General features: G+C 42.9%; 1 protein-coding gene across 1 annotated transcript in view; it reads right to left on the reverse strand.

The window, feature by feature from the left end:
- Positions 1 to 1,504: 1,504 nt before the first annotated feature.
- The window catches only part of pgm5 (phosphoglucomutase 5), a 69,882-nt gene continuing 49,985 nt past the window's right edge, over positions 1,505 to 21,401 (reverse strand). The window contains exons 8-11 of the mRNA XM_056280679.1: positions 18,978 to 19,113; positions 17,923 to 18,106; positions 5,884 to 6,021; positions 1,505 to 2,666 (exon numbers count right to left, since the gene is read on the reverse strand). Of these exons, the coding sequence (XP_056136654.1) occupies positions 2,577 to 2,666; positions 5,884 to 6,021; positions 17,923 to 18,106; positions 18,978 to 19,113 (548 nt within the window). The 3' untranslated portion in view covers positions 1,505 to 2,576. The remainder of the gene's footprint in view (positions 2,667 to 5,883; positions 6,022 to 17,922; positions 18,107 to 18,977; positions 19,114 to 21,401) is intronic.

Below are 21,401 nucleotides of genomic sequence, written 5' to 3' on the forward strand. Positions count from 1 at the left end.
GGTATTAGCTGATGTGGCAACTTGCTTTGTGTTTCCTTTAAGTCAGGAATCTGACTGCATGACCAGACTGCAGATTTGAGCTGCACGCCACCAAGTGGTTTTACGTAGACGCCGAAAAAACAAAAACAAAAACCGAGAACATGAATTTTACCACGTCTCAAAACTTTTTCCTATGCTATGAGTTCAAACCTATTCATGTGCAGTCTTGAGGGGGTGCCTTGGGGGTAAAATACTGAATTGTTACTTGCTCTTTCATTCTAGTCCCTTTAGATGAGAATTTTGCAAAATGACAGCATTATAACGTTTGTGTCGTATTTATATACTTCACCGCTGTTCTTACATTGTCTGTGTTAAGTATGTGAAAAGTAGCTACTCATGTTGAGTCGCATGACTACTGGGTTCTGTTATCTGAATATTTACTGTTGTATAAAGTGCCGTCGAAATAATGACAAATGTGCAAATTTCTGATGGCAGGCTTTTGCATAATTCAGCAACACATTCCTTGATTTGTCAGAAAGACACTTTCACAACTTATAAGTAGGTCTCTTGAACGCATACAGTAAGTAGCCTGTGACTTGTGATTAGCGACTTCCTCTCCAACGTACCCATTAGACACTATTCAGCCGGCCATCAGCATCTTCAACTCAAGCACGAACTAATACTTTAAGTTGCTTGCAAGAAACCGAGAGGTAGCGAAAGGGACTGATTTTCACGGATATGCTGACACGACCCATCATCATAAAAACATTGAATGGGGCAATAACCCGCGGGTAATGTGTGCCAGACTGAATGAACGTATCCTTACGGATATCCACTGACATTTCCTCAGCCCCCTAATGACTGCAATCAAATGTGTTTATGAGATCCTGTTCCCTGTCTCCCATCTACGCTGTGTAAAGATCTCTTTCTTATCTTGACACAAACAACTCTCACACTTCACAGCAGGGGCCGTGTACAATGAATAAAGGCCTGCAACTTTTTTATTTTTTATTTTTGAAGTATTCTAGCGGCGGCACGGTGGCCCCGTGGTTAGCACTGTCGCCTCACAGCAAGAAAGTCCTGGGTTCAAACCCCGGGGTTATCCAACCTTGGGGGTCATCTCAGGTCATCCTCTGTGTGGAGTTTGCATGTTCTTCCCGTGTCTGAGGTGGGTTTTCCCCGGGTGCTCCAGTTTTCCCCCACCATAAAAAAGACATGCATGTAAGGGTTAGTACTCCTGTCTGTGCCCTTGACCGGGGCATGGCAAGACGAACTGGAGTTGGTCTCTGGGTGCTGCACAGCGGCTGCCCACTGTGCCTAGCTACACAGCTAGGACGGCTTAAACGCAGAGCATAATTTCCCCACGGGGATCAATAAAGTATCTCAAAATCCAAAAAAATCTCAAATGATATTCGGTCAACATGGTTGACTGACAAGAGTGAACCCGACCCCCAAATAGGTTAAGAAAAATTGCCTAAGAATGACGGTATGGCTACAGTCTGATTCAACACTACGCAAAAAAATAGAGGATGACACACAGAAAATTTTATTTGGATAAAAAAAAAATTTTTTTTAAATACAGTTATATGGTTTTCCCAGAGGGCACAACAGACAAACAAAACAAATGACAAAAAAAATAAAAATAAAAAAGTAGCATGCACTTTTAAGATGTATTTTTTTCTCAATCACTTTGATGATTCAAATTTGTTCCCTGTAACTTCATTTTGCTAAGGCAGCTGGGTATTTCACAGTTTGCATAAATACCCTATCCTTAGGGAATAAAGTACACGAGAGAGGGATTGTTTAAGGTTGCCCGTCATAGCACATGATATGCATTATCTCCACTTTACATCGGACATCCAATAATTGTAAATTAATTCGTGTCGATATCCAAACTGTGATGCAGCGTCAGGCCTATTTCAACCTTTGATAAAAATGTGATTACTGCTGCATATTAGTGGATGGGATTAAGCATTCTGAACACTGAGAACTGACTAAACATGACAAAATAAAAAAAAACAAAAACAATGTGAAGTGAATGGAAACAACGTCCTTGGACTTCCTTAGTCAAAACCTCTGTGTGAGGCACAAACATCAGAGCATTCTGCACCATTTATAAGTATTATCTTCAGTAATGTACAGTGTTTTCAATATTTAATGTCTTTGGTGTATATATTCATCATATATTACATTCATAATTAATCCATAGAGGAATTACATGCACTTTTTGGCATAATGCATTTTAAATTTGTTTTGATGCTTGTTTCTTTGAATATAATTAAAAAGATAGCCTCCATTTGTTTGGCCAACAAATATAAGCCTTAAAGAGACAAGACAGAAAAGAGGAGAGGATTCCAAGGAACAGAGAAATGATGTGAAACAGGGTACAGCATTACAGGGCAAGACAATTTGTCATGTGTGTGCACACAAACTTGTATGTTTGTTTATGTGTGTGTGTGTGTGTGTGTGTGTGTGTGTGTGTGTGTGTGTGTGTGTGTGTGCGCGTGAGTGCATGCGTGTGTGCGGGCATGGTGTGCAGGAAGATGTGTGTGTGCTTGTGCAGGCATACGTGATTGTGTTGTGTTTTGGTTGTTTGTTCAGGTGATTACATTAGGGCCACGGCGTCCTGTCCTGTCATGGATGTTGGAGATCTTCAGGGCAATAGCAATGAGAGGACCCAGCACCACCTACAACAAACACAGGTGCATTGCTGACAGTGCAACAACTGGCGAACAGTTTCTGTGTAAACTGTTCAACAAAAACTTGTAATAATACCAGCTCTTACATCCCAATTAGCATAGTGTACCTATCTCTTAATATATATGCTTACCAGCATAATATAATAGGCATATGCATAAGCATATGCCTATTATATTGTGCATTTATATATATTAAGATAGATGTAGGGAAACAAATTAAAAAACGAATTTATAGCAGTACAAGGCTGTTTCGTGCGTCACACACTCATCAGCTGCCAAGTTGGCTATACAACAAAGAAAAACACCCAGCGAATAAATGCTATCCACACCCCTAGTTGTGGTGCACAGCAACCAATGGGAGGATAGGAAACATTTGAAAAGTAACATCAGGAACATTACAACCAATGAGGGACGGACTGGGGCTCATTTTGAAAAAGTAAGGGCTTATATATGTACATATATATATATATATATATATATATATATATATATATATATATATATATATATATATATATATATATAAAATATTTAAAAAAAAATATATATATGCACATCATGCATATGCATGAGCATATGCTTACCAGCTATTAAGACTGGTTTAATTAAGCCATTAATTATTATTAATAAGTATTAATTAAGCCATTAACAGTGGTTTAATTGATGGTAGCACCCCTAACTCAAAGTGTATGACACCTCTTGATCTAATAATTGTTATCCTGATATAATTTTTTTTGAGCAAGCAATATGTGATGTGTAATCACAAGTTTTTCATCTATTCTGACGCTGGTAATGTTACAATTTGGTCGATTTAAGTTGGAAATCCAAACATTGGATAGGCTGGAGGAGTGAATTTGAGTCAGATTTTACATTTCAACTAAAATATAAGTACAAGAAGTATATATGTGTGAGCAAACAGCTTTGGTTTGAGCATTCCTGAGGTACTTATTTTCAGATAAATAATGAACTAAGCCTTCCCATAGCTTGCCACTTGACAGGCCTGGCAATGTGCTTTCATTATGGGGTGGTGTAAAAGAAATGAATACATAGCTTTCTTTTTCAGAGTGAATTAGTCCAAGGGTCTAGCAACAAAATGTAAAAATAAACCAAATAAGTGGACGGGCATTTCATATTGTAGTTAATGATGCATTTTTGTCAACTAAAAACAAACAAATGGTAAAACTTATTAATCACACCTGAAGCCTCAGAAACTCTAATGAATGATTGTGTTGGAAGACAGTCATTTGCTTTACTGATTCACTCATGCAAAATTATGTGGGAAAAAAGTTGCTTCTTACAACAGCATTTAGCATTGTCTTTGCAATTGAATTATCACAATAGTCATCAATATAATATGCAAATGAAAAGTCCCGAGCTTCAATGTGTATGGTAGCATGTATGGTAGATATAAATTTGAACTCTGGTGTCTAAAAGCACAATGCATGTGCAGAGCCATAGTAATTCCATAGTTTTAAAAAAGAAAGCTGGGTCATCTACAGGGCCCTGTAGATGACCCAGCTTGTTTCAGCAAAACAATGGCAACATGCACTGCAAGATCATGCAGTTATTAGCCTGCTTTATCATCTAGTTATTGTCAGTGAACAGATACTCCACTCATAATATCAGTATATAAGAAGCTGACCATGTCAGCACAGGGGGAAATAAAGATATAAGTGATGGATAAATGGACTTGTGTTGGTCTGTGATTGCTTTGGGACTGGCGTTACAAAGCATCTCAAACAAGTATCGCCTTTATCTGCTGGCCTTCCAACAACCTGACACACATAAACATCCTGACTACCAGCACTCGGAGCAAATAAAGGGATGTCAATGTGCATCTTATCTTCTTTATGACATGTTCACAACTTGCATCGATACTGTGTCCTACATGTCTCGAAATAGCTTTGTTTCAGAGACTGCTTATATCATTTTTAAGAGATCAGAACTTTGCTGCTGCTGTACCTTATCACTCAGACAGCGACATAATCAGGAGGTTTATTGTTATGGAGTTCCTTTGCCCCGACACAACATTATACGGTTGTGCTCTCAGATACCACATAGGCACACACACAGACACACACACACTCACACTCACACACACACACACACACACACACATATGCTTGCAAAACTATACTTGTGGGGCCTCCTCATTGACTACATTCATTTCCTAGCCCTTAACCCTAACCTTAACCATGCAGACTACATGCCTAACCCTAACCGTAGCCTAACTAATTCTAACCTTCTAACCCTAAAACCAAGTCCTAACCCTAAAATAGACCCTGTTACTTGTGGGGCCCCATAAAATGGCCCCACAAGTTAGGTGATTTCAGGTTTTTCTATCCTAATGGGGACATTTGGTCCCCATTAGGATAGAAAAACATCGTGTACACACACACACACACACACACACACACACACACACACACACACAACGTAAATAGTCGGAAACTGTGTAAAACACCACAGAGGATGACTTTTACGATGTGACGTGAGCGTTGGGACACAGATGCGAACACAGCCGACGGTTTGGTTTTTGGATGAAAGTTAAGAAGTCCTCTTATTTAGGATAACCCTGGGAACAAAAGCCCTTGTTGACTGACAGAACCTTGTAGTTGGCCTGCCTTAGACGAGGCGATATAGCCATAATGTCTATAACTTTACAACCCCTGGGTATGGTTAAAGTGCAGTGTACTTAGCCCGCTACCAAGTACGAGCCAAACCACTAAAATCACAGAGGCAGCCACTGTTGCTAATTGCTTCAAAGTCTATGAGTCAACACCAGGACTGTGGTCACAAGAAGATGTGAGACATACGGTCGTGGCTTTTCATTCCAGGACCAAGTGTTGCTTCGAGGACAAATTATTGGTATTCGTAAGTATAAAAGAAAAAAACAAGAGTAAAAATGTCAAGCAAAGAAAAAGTAACCATAACTGTCATTTCCACTACTGTTTCCAATCAGCTCAATAAAGGTTGCATGTAATATGTTTTATGATTGCTAAACTACCGAATCCCAGGCACAGAATGGCTAATTTAGAGAAATTAAATCAAAATTCGATGCGGGGAAGTCAATCGGTGGCGGCAATAATAACTAAGCAATGTTTTTAAAGTCTTCTGATTGCACTACAGTCTTCAGCAAGACAGCCAATGACAAATACACATGCAAATGAACTAAACAAAGACAACACACATGCCACCTCTGTACCTGTGTCTCTCTGCTGTGTCTCTCGGGGTCTCTCTCGAAGCTCTCAGCGTATATGCGGATGGTGGCCCCCGCTCCCCCCCCACTCCCACTCAGCCGGAAAATCAGACGGGAAGCGTCGGTAAAGACAATTCTCAGACCCTAGAGATGAACGTGAGAGAAATTGGAGGACAGTTAACTTTGGATGTACATACAAAGTTTCTAACACCACAACATAAATAGACAACAGTGAAAAACTACTTGGCAAAATGCGATGTAATTAAAAGGAAACAAAATGAAAGTATGATTTTTGGTAAGTCATTTGAATGATCTTAAATCTTGGGCACTGATTCTGAAAGGTTTTAATTTTGCAAAGGAAAAAAAAATTGAAACGTTAAGAAATCTAAACTTACATGTTTATAGAACGAGCTCTCGGCAATCAAGCAACATTTCGGTGCAACCTCTCGATTTTGTAATTTTTTTTCTTCCATAAAATGTGTGTTTTTACTGTCATTACTTAGTTTATGTCAAGTCAGCCAGAAACAAAAACTTATCCCTATTTATTTAGTCTTGTATAGATTTAGAGCTTTGATTTCATATAAATGATTTCATTGCTGAATGTTGAACAATTCACTTTTGTTCATTTTTTTAATAGTATTTCACGTGTACTCCTTCAAAGACTCTTACATCATGCAACTTGTATCATTACCATTAAATATACAAAATAACAATTTTGGGACAAAAAATAGCCTACATCTTTTATCTTAAAAAGACAATCACTTTAATGACTCAGCTGCACTGGAGGAAAAGATTCATTTAAAACAAATTAAGTCCCATCTGACGGTGGTGACAGCGGCCTAATTACAACAAAAAATTCCAACCTTTTCACCACTCAAGTCAATGCTTCCATGCTTAATGACTTTATTTAACAATTTGGTACAACAGATAACAATTTGCTGTATACATTTTATCCTTCTGTAAATATTAACAACAACGGTGAACAGCAGAATTAAAAATACAGCACAACTGCAATGTTTAAGCATTAACATCAGAAAACACACGCACACACACACACACACACACACACACACACACACACACACACACACACACACACACACATATATATAAATATATAATATGCTCCTCCTCTATGAAGACCACGACTTCAGCAGACAGGTGGTAGATCTCCCTCATCCTGTTTGCATGACCCGGTGATGATGGCTCCATCAGTTTGACTAAAATATCTTCAACTGGTATGAAGCACATCTCCTCTCCACCTGGTTTTGGATGGAAGCGCATGTTGGGCCCATGAGGGTGGGAAAAACTCCACGTGAACATCTTGATGACGAGTGACAGCCTTTTTCTAACCACCAATTTTGGTTATAAATGACTGCAAGACAATCTCCACAATTAATGATATCAGCAGATATATCTGAGCTGTTGTAGTCCCATTAGGACCACTCTGGGGTTCCTGCTCATTTCCTCCATCAGCATTGCCAAAGACCCTCTGTTCTTTCCCCCATTTTGGTAGGGCCATCATTCTCCTCAGCATGTACCCTGGCATCTGTGTTTTCAGTCAACTGAAATGTTGTTGGGCCGAAACACTGGTACATCTGTGGCTCACTGCAGAAAAATGACATTGATCTGCAATGGATGCGGTTTCTGTCAGGTGTGACCTGATGGATTTTCCTCGTTGCTGGTACAGGTTTTAGTGGTTGAGAAACGAGGACATCATATGTCTACATGCCACCTTCAGCAATATGATAGTGATGAGTACTGCAAAGGCTTCTCCATCTCATGGAAGATCCTGCCATCCACAATGCCATTCCGCCTGTAGTACAAGGCTGTCTGCAGTTCTTTTCACAGTTCCCACAATGCCACCTGGAGCTCCCTTCCCATGTGAAATGGTGAAGTTACAGGTTGTCCTCTGGAAACTAGGGATGCACCGTCATCATCATCATCATCATCAGCTGCTTCTCCGGGGTCGGGTCGCGGGGGCAGCAAGCTAAGTAGGGTACACTAGACGTCCCTCTTCCAGGCAACGCCCTCCAGCTCTTCCGGGGGGATCCTAAGGTGTTCCCAAGCAAGATTGGGCATGTAGTCCCTCCAGCGAGTTCTGGGTCTATCCCGGGCTCTCCTCCCAGTTGGACCTGCCTGAGAAAACCTCCAAAGGAAGGCGCCCGGGAGGCGTCCTAATCAGATGCCCGAACCACCTCAACTGGCTCCTTTCGACGTGAAGGAGCAGCGGCTCTACGCCAAGCTCCCTCCGGATGTCCGAGCTCCAGCTCCTCACCCTATCTCCAAGGCTGAGCCCAGACACCCTATGGAGGAAACTCATTTCAGCCGCTTGTATCTGCGATCTCACCCTTTCAATGCACCAATACCACTTTTTTTTCCCCAGACCAAGTACAAGTACTAACATTTGCCAATACTGAGTACTGATATGAATACTTAATAATATCATTACAGCTCTAACGACTTAGAAAACATCTTTTATTTTCATCAGCTTTTCTTTACTTTCTGACTGTAAAAAATTAAATATACAACATGATGCTTTTGCTGATATCAACTTTGTGTTTTTCTGAACAAACATGGCACTGCCACACGTTTCACTTAAATGTAGGCTGTAACACACATTCAGTGGATTTCAGTACAACACACAACTGCAGCAGAACAATGGAAATGGTGTGTTATCTTTAGTGCCAGGCATGGACACGGCGTGTCATGTAAGTGGGGCAGAGCGGGGTTGTTTTTTTTTTTTTTTACCTGCTACATCAACAGCGTGTTAGTGATTCACGGGTTGACCTACAACCCGAGGGTTGGGCGGGTTCGGGTAAGCTTACTAGAAAATATCACGGGTTCAAGGAAGTGGTTCAAAAAGTGACAAAGCACCATTCCGAGTAAGTTAAAAAAACAGCTTCCAGAAACATGGCGTGCAATAGACTAGGCTGTGCGTTACTAGTCTAGCTTCTCTTCCCCTCTGTCACTCTCTCTCTCAAACACCACACACACACACACACACACACACACACACACACACACACACACACACACACACACACACACAAGCAGCTTTATCATCCATTTGCGATTGTTGTTTTGGTCAATGCATGTGTTTGAGCATGTTGAGGCTTCACCTACGAGTTTTATTTTTCCCTAAGAGGTTTCCGTAGCATTTGCTTACACCGCCAAAACTCTTTTTGGTCAGAAAGAAGAGGCTTTTGTGTGTGTGTGTGTGTGTGTGTGTGCACTTGACATGCGAGGCCTTGCTTATTGACAAGCATGCACAGGAATCATGGTCACATGCACATAGCTATTCTAGCTTATGGGGCGGCATGGCTCAGGAGGTACAGCGGGGAGTCTAGTAATCGGAAGGTCGCTGTGTCGATCCCCGGCTCCTGTGGAGAGCATGTTGAAGTGTCGTTGAGCAAGACACTGACCCCTTAACTGCTCCTGATGAGCAGGCTGGCACCTTGCATGGCAGCCTCGGCCATCAGCGTATGGTGAATAGAATAGAATACTCTTTATTAGTCCAACTCCAGTTATTTCTTACTACTGCCTTGGTCAGGGGCACAGACAGGAGTATTAACTCTAACATGCATGTCTTTTTTGTTTTTTTGATGGTGGGAGGACACTGGAGCATCCGGAGAAACCCACCCAGACACGGGGAGAACATGCAAACTCCACACAGCAAGGACCTGGGACGGCCTGGGGTTCGAACCCAGGGCCTTCTTGCTGTGAAGCAACAGTGCTAATCACTGGGCCACCGTGTCGCCCCAATGGGCGAATGTGAAGCATACACTGTAAAGCGCTTTGAGTGGCCAGTAGACTAGAAAAGCGCTGTATAAAACACAGTCCATTTACCATTTAGTTCTACTGCACACATAATCTTGTGTAATACATTTTTAACAAGCAGAATAACACAGCATTATCGTGCACATAGTCTCAGCTATGACTTTTACAATTATATTCTTTCAAAGGAAAAAAATATCAACTTTAAAACTCTTGGCTTTACATCATCAAGTCGGCTCAGCTGTCACTTTATTTTGGCATGTTGAAGTATGACAGTACGTTACGATTCAATATTTCAGGTCTACAGCCTACATTTCATTCAGATTTTAGGCCACTTCTCAGACCGGTCATTACACGTAGCCTACGGTCAGAGTCACATGCACCCGCCAGCTTTGGACACCTGCTCAGCCGCTACATCTGACAAATCTATCCAGCGATCCTCGCAGCGACTCAGGAAATTCTTCCTCCTTCTTAATTTTTTTCCCTTTTCTCAGCAATCTGACTCGTGTTTACGAAATCGGTCACGCGATCATGCGGCCGCGTTGTTTCCCCTTCTCCTTCCTCGCAGTGAGCAGTGAGATGGGGCACGCACTAGGTAACGAAGCAGTATCGAAAATGAAAAAAAAACTGAATAATTTGTTAGATTTCTTCATGTGACCTTGACTATGCATAATTGAATTGACACAGGAATTTTATTTTAGAAGTGTGTTGGGTCAAGAACAGTCATAAAAAAATTATTTAAAAAAAAAACCCCAAAAAAACGCAGGGCTGCAGGCCAGGCGCGAGGCCCTGTGCGGTCGCACAGCCCATGCGCTGGTTCTGTGTATGTGTGTGTGTGTGTGAGAGAGAGAGAGAGAGAGAGAGAGAGAGAGAGAGAGAGAGAGTTTATGTCTTTAATGATAGGTTACTTGTTTTGTTGCTATTCAACAACAGAGAACACCATTTGGAACAATTCGTCTGTTTATTCAGCAGCCTAGACCCAGATGCTATTAGGCTGAGATACAATAGGCTAGCCCTTGCAATCAGTCTCTTATCCTAGGAAAACAGCCCAAAAGACAAAAAGTGCAACAATGCTCACTTTGCTGTAACCTAGTTTAAATTTGGAGATTTGCCGGTCAGGCCACATTCGGGTGGTTTATTAACGCATATTTTTGTGGGTTGGGCGGTGCGGATTAGCTCTCGTAATGGGTTGAGTGGGTGCAGGTATTAAAAACAACCTGACCTGTGCACCACTAGCATCTATGTTGCGTGTGGTTGCATGCCAAGTCTGTCAATGAGAGGATAGAAGCAGTGCTTACACATGTCAGCGGTGGAGTTGATTGGTGAGTGCTCTCCTGTTGGAGAATCAACTATGAATCCCTCTAGGCGGTTCGGTTGCTGAGCCTGTCTCTTCTCTTGTCTAAGCCGGATGGAAACGCCAGCCTTTGAGGTCAGGGTCTGCGCTTTGTCCCATATGTCATTCCCCGACTTCTCGTTTCACTTTTCTGAGAGAGATTTAATCAGATTCAACAAGATCCATTGCAGATGCAAGCTGCAGATCTGGGGATTGTAAGTGGTCAGACAAGAATTTGGTGGTGTGAAACAGATCCTCAAATAACGTGAGTTGAAGAGCAAACTGACCGTCTATCGTTGCCTTTATTCCCCCTTGCCTCTGTCTCCCTCCGAGAGTTTGATTGTTTGACAACATCATCCAGAGTTGCACGGATCGCTGGCAGGGTTTTCTGTATGCCCACAGTTCTCAGTATTGACAAGCCCATCTCGTTTCTGATGACTTTTTCAGTTCAACTGGCTTTTGGTTTGGCTCGAGTTTCTTTTACTTTTCTCCCTAATTGTATCCGGCCAATTACCCCACTCTTCCGAGCCGTCCCGGTTGCTGCTCCGCCCCCTCTGCCGATCCGGGGAGGGCTGCAGACTACCACATGCCTCCTCCAATACATGTGGAGTCGCCAGCCGCTTCTTTTCACCTGACAGTGAGGAGTTTCACCAGGGGGACATAGCGCGTGGGAGGATCACGCTATTCCCCCCAGTCCCCCCCCCCCGAACAGGACACAATCCCACACCCAGCTTCCCACCAGCAGATGCCGCTGAGTTTTCGAATCCCCGTGTTGTTAAAGCATTAGTGACGCGCCCCGTCTGTCCCTTGGCTGTCTGCAACTATCCAAGTTACACACGCTTGGAACTTTGTCATTTGTTGCTCTGTTTGGACCCATTGACCTGTTTGTCTGCTTGTGGGTTATCGCTCTGCATTATCTATCTGGCTCCGTCTCTTCCTCTTCCCGTACGAATGTTGGAAAACTTTTCACAATTTCCACTGGAATTGTCTAGCCAGGTATCGGGTGCAGTTGTCGGAGTAGTTTTACGAGTACAAGTATGAGTACACAAGGACAGTATCGGACCAATACCCGATACTAGTATCGGCGTATTCCTACTAGAAACCCATTGTTGAGGGACATGGCAGAGGAGAGAGAAGTTCTTCTTGTTTTTGTACTGCTCCTGACCAAAAGTGAATGGTGTAATTTTTTGGAAAATTTGAACGAATATCTCAGAGGACTGGTTCCATGTGAATCCAAATGGCAGAAGAATCCTGTTGCTTGGATTCTGATATTGTACAAAATCCTGCTTTCTCTTCTTTTGGGCAGTATATGCCAGTGTGCAGGTTGAGCTGTGGGAGGTTCTGACCAAAATGGCATGACATGCCTCAGAAAAGTCCACAGACAGTGCTTTCACTGCAGTTCTGTATCATGCTGCTGTATTCTCTGGGCTGGTTCTGAACCAAGTATACGTGTTGTTGTCTCAGTCTTTACTTTGTCTTCATACAGTTTGATGAGCTCTGCCAGTGTGCCATTGTACCGCACAAGTCACACTGTACTGACGTCCATCTGCTGTTTGGTCCTGAACTTGTTCCCATTGCTGCCATTCAACATCAGTCCACTCTTGCTGTGGGGTGGGAAGTGCGTGCTTGTGGAGACACCGGGCGCAGGAACGCACAAGACATGCCTCGTTTGTCTGAGAACACACAAGTTCAAAGCTATCCCCCAATTTGATAGACTTGACAATACCATGTACTCTTAGGACCTCAAACATCAGATCTGCATTTTCATGGTACTGGCATTGGTCTTTCGATCTGATGGTTTTGGTGCTCTGACATAAAACGGACGTAAAGCACAGAAGGATGAATAACTGAGTTTTAAATAATTATAGTTTTAAATGGTTTTGAAAGACATAAAAAATAGAATTTAACGGAATTACTATAAAATTGTGCAAAATTACTATGAATTGAATTATGTTTAATTTGGTGAAATAAAATGATTATGAAACGGTGGAACTAAATTCATTCATGGTTTTAGTCATTAGGGATACATGCAGTAAGGAAATATCGTAGGCCTGTGTGTGGAAGAAATAAAGGGGAAATTATGCAGGAAGAAATAAAGTGGCTAATAAAACATTACAAGCTATATTACTATTTATTGTGATCATAAATTATATTCAGGCCTCTATTGATGATGATTTGGATGTTGCCCCCCCTTTCTTTTTTTCCCCTCCCCAATTATACTTGGCCAATTACCCCACTCTCCCGAGCCGTCCCGGTCACTGCTCCACCCCCTCTGCCGATCCGGGAAGGGCTGCAGACTACCGCATGCTTCCTCCGATACATGTGGAGTCACCAGACGCTTCTTTTCACCTGAAAGTGAGAAGTTTCGCCAGGGGGACGTAGCGCGTGGGAGGAATAGCTTGACCGACCAGAGGAGACGCTACTGCAGCGACCAGGACACACATCCGGCTTCCCACCCGCAGATGCGGCCAATTGACCTTTCGCAAAGTACCGCCCCAGAACGGTGCTTGTCCAATCCTACCTTAGCAATGGTCCGTCAAGCTTTCAAACACACAACAAAATGCTGAAACGGTGTGCCTATGGGATCTGCAAATCGGATACTAGATATGTGGAAAGTTTGGAGGGGGTGTAATTTTCTTTCCCTTCCCGAAACCCAGAACGCAAGAAGCGCAATTTGGGCAATAGATTTGGCAGTATAGCAGACCCCATGGCCAGCTTCATCCATCCAAAATCAACAAAAATACCTGTCTGCTCCAAGCTAAGCTAGCTACTAGCTATTATTGATAGCTAATACAGCTAACGTATTATTACTGTTACTTTTACCCACACAATGCGCTGATTTCTTCCTTCATGTTTTGGTGTTTTCCGGCTACTTCCTGGATAGTTCTGAAATGCTTGACGGGCATAGCAACAGTAACTAAGGGGGGCGGGACTTTGCGAAAGGTCAATTGTTTTCTGTAGGGACGCCTGACCGAGCCGGAGGTAACACGGGGATTCGAACTGGCGATCATGATTTTGATGTTCTTGTTATCACCGTTCAACCATGTGTCACCACAGCCAGACAGAAACCTGATGGTGATGACGTCTGACGGTGGCGACCAACACGTTATTACATGACGAGCATGAGTTGTATACAGGAGCCATCTTGTTTTCCCTCTGTTGCTAGCTGCCTCTGGCCTCTACTTAAAATGCATACATTTATGTTATGTCATAATTTAAAATAATTCTTTCAATACAAATTAAACAGTGGTGACAAGTCATGGTTGTGACAGTAGCAACATCAATAAATATGTAAAAATAATTGAAAAAAATAGCAAACTTACAAGAGTTTGTTTGACCATGTTGCATTTAGCAGATCTGGAGGGTGGAAATTGGGTCCTGGGGAATATAGTTGACCATGTGGTTGCTTTATTTCATTGCCTTAAGTATATATATACTCTTTCATCTGGCATATATATATATATATATATATATATATATATATGTATATATATATATATATGTATATATATATATATATATATAAAATGTTATTTTATTTTCAATTTTTATAAAATTGAAATTATAATCTCTTGTCTGAGGACAACTGATTTTGTGGGTAATGGATAATCATAGAATCATATAAATTATAAAATTATAAAATAAAAAGAAAAAACATAAAAAATGTTACATTTGCGCAAAAGATCCTCAGATGATAAACCCTGATTATTTTAAATAAGAAAATGTTATACATTTTCAATAAGCAATTTTATAGTGGCAAATGTTTTCCCCCGAAGTTTCAAGAATCAGTGTGGGGATTTAATGTATTATGAGTTGCCAAAAAAGAAAGAAAGAAAGAAAAAAAAGTGGTAAAGTCAGCAAAGAAAGTAATTTAAGAGGATCGATATCAGACTGAGGTAACCATTATAAAATGCAGCTATTGCAACCATCCGCTAGATGTCACTAGAGTCTAAAGCATTACATGGACTGTAATAAACTGGTGCTACTCGTAGCTCGGATGGTAACGTCCATAAGGGTTATTTATGTGAACTGCTCAGTGATCACTAGTTCAGTGCTCAGCACTATTCTTAGAAACTTTATGTGAGCCAAACTAAACTTACTGTTGATGGAGCATGCTCAACAATACTATACTATCCCAATTATCTTGCAGTCAAATTCTGGCAACTCAGGACAATTTTGCACTGCCCCAGACTAAGATTTGGACGTGCTTCAACATCCTTTGAGCATTTATCCCGTTCTTCAATGTAAACCTAACATATATAAGTGGAAAACAGGACATGTTTGTGTGAGGTGGAACTATGTTTCTGGCTGGCTGACATTAGGAGATAAGACTCTTTGACTAATGGATATGTGATGAGTCTTATCTGTCCTACATTCCTCAGCCCCATGTCCTTATCCCCGCAGAGCACAAGACCAGACCAGGGAAAGGAGCCCACACTACGGTATGTTTTCAGAAAAACATAATTGTAAAACATGCACCAGATAAAGAATGAAAATATAAGCCATGCTGACCAAGTCGTGTCGTGACCAGCGAAATCAACGCGTGAACAGGACACTAACACAAGGTTATACACACACCCACTAATAGAACAACACAGACACTGAGAGATTAGGGGTCGAGCGCCAGGATTTCATTTTTGTTTTGGAACAAGAAAGAATATTTCTGCTGTAGCTCTCAGCCCGGTGTTGGACCAAGATCCATTTTCTTCTGAAAATTGGGACTTAACATGCACAGTCCTTGAGATGAAATGGAAAAGTCTACAAGCACTTTACCTCCTCCTAATCTGAATTTGGGTAGGGAGGCCAGTATTACAAAGGCTAGTTCATGACTGACAGAGGTAATGAGAGATGTCCGCCTGCCTGCATCTGTCTGTGTGTCTGTCCATCTCTAACAATAGAGAGGCTGTTATCAGGAAGCTGACTAATGCCTGTTAAAAACATTGTCCTCCACGCAGCTCAGAGGCCCTGGACAGAGTGCATACCAGTCACACATAGTGGGTGCTCGCACGCATGTCTGGGAGACAGACCGGCAGGCAGACTGGCAGACGGATGGACAGACACAGACGGACGGATGGACAGACAAAAAAAACAAAAAACAAAACCATAGAGATGGAGAAGAAGAGAACGGAAGGTTGTATGCGGTCTAATGCAGCAGACATCCAGTAGCAGACTATGAAGAGTGTCGCGCCATTGCTCTGTAAAGCCCCACAATTCTTGCGTGTGTGTGTGTGACAACTGACACTGTTCCTCCTTACCCTTTCAAAAAGACAGCCTTGCAGAAAGGAACGGAGAGAGGGAGAGAGACAGAGGGAGAGAGAGAGAGAGAGAGAGAGAGAGAGAGAGAGAGAGAGAGAGAGAGAGAGAGAGAGAGAGAGAGAGAGAGAGAGAGAGAGAGAGAGAGAACAGCTGATACATTCCTGTCCTGACAGGAATGTGTGCTTTAATAATACACTCAAGGGTGGCTTGGACGTGGAGGATTTACCAGCGGGGGGAAAGACAGTGTCACATTTTAGGGTGACACTAACTAGATTTGGAGCTGCTGAGGCCATTGTTACCCTGTGGAGCGTGCTCACTGAGGCAGCAGCGGATGGCTGGGGGCTCATCCCTTTAGGCTCTGACCAGACACAGAGCAAAGGGTGACAGACAAACTGTAGACATAAACTCGCTGGCAAAGACAAATGTGAACACTTAAAAAAGGGCTCATGGACATGCGTCACATTCTGTACCTGCGAAAAACGCACAATGGATGTGTATCGATGAACAGTGCACATATTTGCATTAGTGTATGTATGCATGTACAATGTGTACATGTACATATGTGCGCTTGCTTAACTGTGAATGTGTGTGTAAATGTTTGTGTGTATTTATATAACATATATTTGTGTATGTGTGTGTGTGTGTGTGTGTGTGTGTGTGTGTGTGTGTGTGTGTGTGTGGTATTAGGCGGGACTGCAGCCTAAGATGCGCCGACGCCAGTGATGAGTTTCCACACATTCCCAGGCAGAACAGGGGGAGTCAGCTGGATAAATGTCCGTGACAGGGAGGGATAGAGGTTGAGAGAGAGAGATGATGGGGGGGACTACAGAGTACTAAGAGGGGAAGATGTCCTCACTGAACAAAAACTGTGGAAAAAGAGTACGTAACTGTAGTTGTATGTCTAAATATGTATGCGGTGTGTGTTTCTATTTTGCATTCAGACTTTTAGGCTATATATATATATATATATATATATATATAGTGTATATTTAATTATATTGCATTGCATGAAATGTGCTATGTGCAATATAAAGTTGTATGTATGTGTGTGTGTGTGTGTGTGTGTGTGCGTGCGTGCGTGCGTGCACGTGTTATAAATTTAAAAGGAAGGTCAATTGCAACGCCCAAACATGGAGCTACACTGGTGACTCAGCATTGCAGCTCACTGGGTGGTCTGGTTTGGGAGATGATGATGGCTGTGTGCATGTTCGCATGTGTGTGTTGGAGAGAGGGACCTCTCGGGCCAGCCTACTAACAACCTTCCAGCAAATTTCAGTGGATTGGGCTGGGCAAGTGAGCAGTGTATGGACATTATATATAACATAACTGCCCCCTATTTGCTTCGAGCATCCACACGTCTTCCTTCATCCTCCAACAATTCTCCTTGGACTCTGGTCTCTTCCTGTCTGTGGTGTCTGTGGCACAGAGCAGATCAGATCTGTGACATCTGCTGTGAGAAGAGGTGCGGATCTCCTCTCTTGAGGTTAGTCCAGCCCTCCTCTCCAGTGTTCACTTCTCCTTGGCTCTCTTCTCTTATCTGCTTTTTTTCTTTTCTGTTCTCTTCCACACTGCTCCCCCCCCCCACACACACACACACTATTACAGCATGCTCTCATTTCCTCTCATGATCTAGCCTCTCTTTTTTTCACCCTCTTTTTTTTTTTTGAACCAAAAACTACCTGGTTGCGAGCCACAGTTCCATCAACAGGGTCGATGTACTCGAAGTTGTCGGCCCGCTCCACGTTGTACATGTGATCCCCGACAGCAAACTTCTGGTTGGTAAAGGCCTTGTCTGAGATGACTGTCTCCAGGTCCCTCATCAGGTAGAAGGCTGCACGGGGGTCCAAGCCCTCGTAGTCGAACCTGACCATTACACAACACACATGCACGCATAAACACAAACACAAACACACACACAGATGGAAACAAAAAATGGTCAGAGGCTCACACAAATATACGAAGACACACACACATATGCACACGCACGCACACTCATACATACACAAATACAAGGGAAGTCTTGTTTCAGAGGCTGTTTACATTCCTATACAGTTGCTAACATCTGCCGCAGACAGGTTCTGTCAGTTTTAATAGATAGATTTTCCTTTAACTCATGTAGGGCTTTCTCCCTTTTACTGAACTGAGGATATTTCTGGTGTTTGGTCCATCGCTTGGCCTCCCTGCCCCGCTCTAGCCTGTGCTCTCCATCTGTGTGCTATGGAAAGTCCTTGGCAGATTAGAAAAGGTCTGTGTGGGAATATGGAGTATAGCTTCCAGTGGGAAAAGTGGTTAATGTAATTTTTTATGTCCCTCTCACAGGGGAGAAGTTAAAATAGGGGCTAGAGACCATGTTGAAGGCAGCACAGTCACTAGCCCCCTAGTGACTGGGGGGGGGGGGGTGAAGGGGCAGAGGGTGAATGCCCAGGGGACAAATCTGGATTTTAAGGGGAGTCACAAAGGATGAGGGATTTGTGGAGCAAGGGGTGGGGGCATTGAGGACAACCTCTCATGAAGTGGTTGACTTGTATCTATCTCTTTAAGCAGTGGACTGGAAAAGACACAAGGCATATCAATTCATCCAAGTGAAGTGGTTTCATGAGCAAGACATTAAAAATAGAGTGAAATTATGCGTAGATGAATGGATAGAAAGCCAGGATGGCTGAGTCAGGCGGCTGGACAGATGAACACAGAGCACACAGCAGCTCCAGATTTGGTGATTGGATTAAGCGGTCACCTGCAGAAATAGTTGCGTCCAAACTTGGCCCAGTGCTCCCTGACAATATGCTCCACGCCCTGTTTCCTGGCCGCCATCATGGACAGCCACACCAGCACTGACCACAAGCCATCCTTCTCGCGGATGTGGTCCGAACCTGAGGGAGAAGGAGAGATCAAGCAAAAAGGACAAAACTCCTCAGAACTCTTTCTGTGTGGGCAGAACAGCAGAGACAACACAAAACCTTGTCATATTTTCACCATATCCATCCATCCATTTTCCAAGCCGCTTATCCTAATCAGGGTCGTGGGGATGCTGGAGCCTATCCCAGCAGTTATTGGGCGGAACGCGGGGAAACGCCCCGGACAGGTCGCCAGGCCGTCACCGATTTTCACCGTATGACAAGGTTTTATATTCCACCTGACACAACTTTAGCATCATGCTGAGGCGTAATAACTCCAACAAGTCAAGTTTTGCAAGGAACTGACTGACATGTGCAATAACACCCACACACGGTGGATATTTACAGTAGCTTGTCTGCTAATCTCAATTAGCATTTTCTCCTATAATATGTGGAAAACTTCTATTGTTTGTGAGCAGTGAGAAAAAATAAGAAAACACTGGAGCTGAAGAAATATTTGTCACTTTTTTTTTTTTTTGCGAATCGAGAGGTCCCTAATAGCGCCCATAAAGAATGGTCCCCTAATATCGCTGTTCATGTCTGCATTTGAACAATGAACCGTAGGAAGGAATTTAACCTCAGTGAGATGTTCAGCTACACCTAACAGCTGCTGGTGTGTTTATCCGGAGCTGGAATCAACACTTGCGTACTGCGCTCCTCTCCCGAGTCTCCGGCCCTCATTATAACGCCATGTCTTTTCAGACTCTGGACTGGATGGATGGCTAATGCACTCATGTCATGACCAAGGCCCTTCAACGCAATGTCAGGGGGTAGTGCTTGGGCACGGTAACACACCCGCGTATGTAACACCTTCTACTCTCCACATCTAAACACGCACACACACACACACACACACACACACACACACACACACACACACAGATGAGTGTAGTTGACCCCAAATATATTTTGTAGTGGGGAGTTATCGGTCTGTTCTCAGTGACCATCTGCGTAGTATTTCCAAAGTATTTCTTAAAGGGGATACAAGAAACTGATGTCTAAATAGGTTTCGGGGAGGTATTTTGAAAGAGAGGAAGAGGGGGATGCACCAAAGTATTCCATTCTCTGTTTTACATTACATGTAATTCTTTGATGTTGTGGTTCCCCTGGAAAACAACAGGTGTACATGCCCTAGTTATCCTGGCGGTACCAGTATACAGCTGTTAGGAAATTGATAGTTGCCAACAATTAATCCCGTTTCTCTCTCTCGCCCTGTCTGTCTCTCTCTCTCTCCTGTCTCTCCTTTACACACACACACACACACACACACACACACACACACACACACACACACACACACACACACACACCTGTTTAGGTCACTTCTGGGGACCTTACATAGACTTACATTCATTCCCTAGCTCTTAACCCTAACCTTAACCAACAGAAGGACATGCCTAACCTTAACCCTTGACCTAACCCAAACCTAACCCCAACCTTATCCACTGACCCAAAAATCAGTTGTTTATTCCCCCAATTGGGGACCAACTTTTGTCCCCAATTTGTTAGGTGGTTTTTCTATCAAAATTGGGACCAAATGCCCCCCCACACACACACACACCTCTGTTTAGGTCATTTTTGGGGACCTTACATAGGCTTATATTCATTCCCTCACTCTTAACCTGTTTCTTAACCATCAGAACTACATGCGTAATCTTAACCCTTGACCTAACCCAAACCTAACCACTGACCCAAAAATCAGTTTCTTCCCAGTTGGGAAAACCAAATGTCCCCATTTTGATAGAAAAACCTAGGAACACACACACACACACACACACACACACACACACACACAGGGGGTCTGTGCCTAACTTGGCTCATAAAACGATCAAATCTAATTTCCTTGTCAGTGCAAAGAAACCACAAGATCAGCCCTCTCTCCATCTGCACCATAACCTCACTGTTTTTCATTACAGCTCCTCTTTGGTAATTGGCCCTCCATGAAGGGAGGGAGAGGAACCAAGATTAATGTTGCCAGTCCACAATCTGTGAGCGCTATGAAAATGTTCAAAACAAAATCATGAATAAAGCAAGTTACATCTTGAAACGCCTGAGCTTTAATAAGGAAACCGCCTGTAGACTTGTTGATGTACTCTGAGTCAAAAGAAAAAAAAAAGGAGGGGGCGTCCGGGTGGTGTAGTGGTCTATTCTGTTGCCTACCAACACATGGATTGCTGGTTCGAATCCCTGTGTTACCTCCGACTTGGTCGGGCGTCCCTACAGACACAATTGGCTGTTTCTGCGGGTGGGAAGCCGGATGTGGG

The sequence above is a fragment of the Lampris incognitus genome, chromosome 1, assembly GCF_029633865.1.
Source record: "Lampris incognitus isolate fLamInc1 chromosome 1, fLamInc1.hap2, whole genome shotgun sequence".
Lineage (NCBI taxonomy): Eukaryota > Metazoa > Chordata > Actinopteri > Lampriformes > Lampridae > Lampris > Lampris incognitus.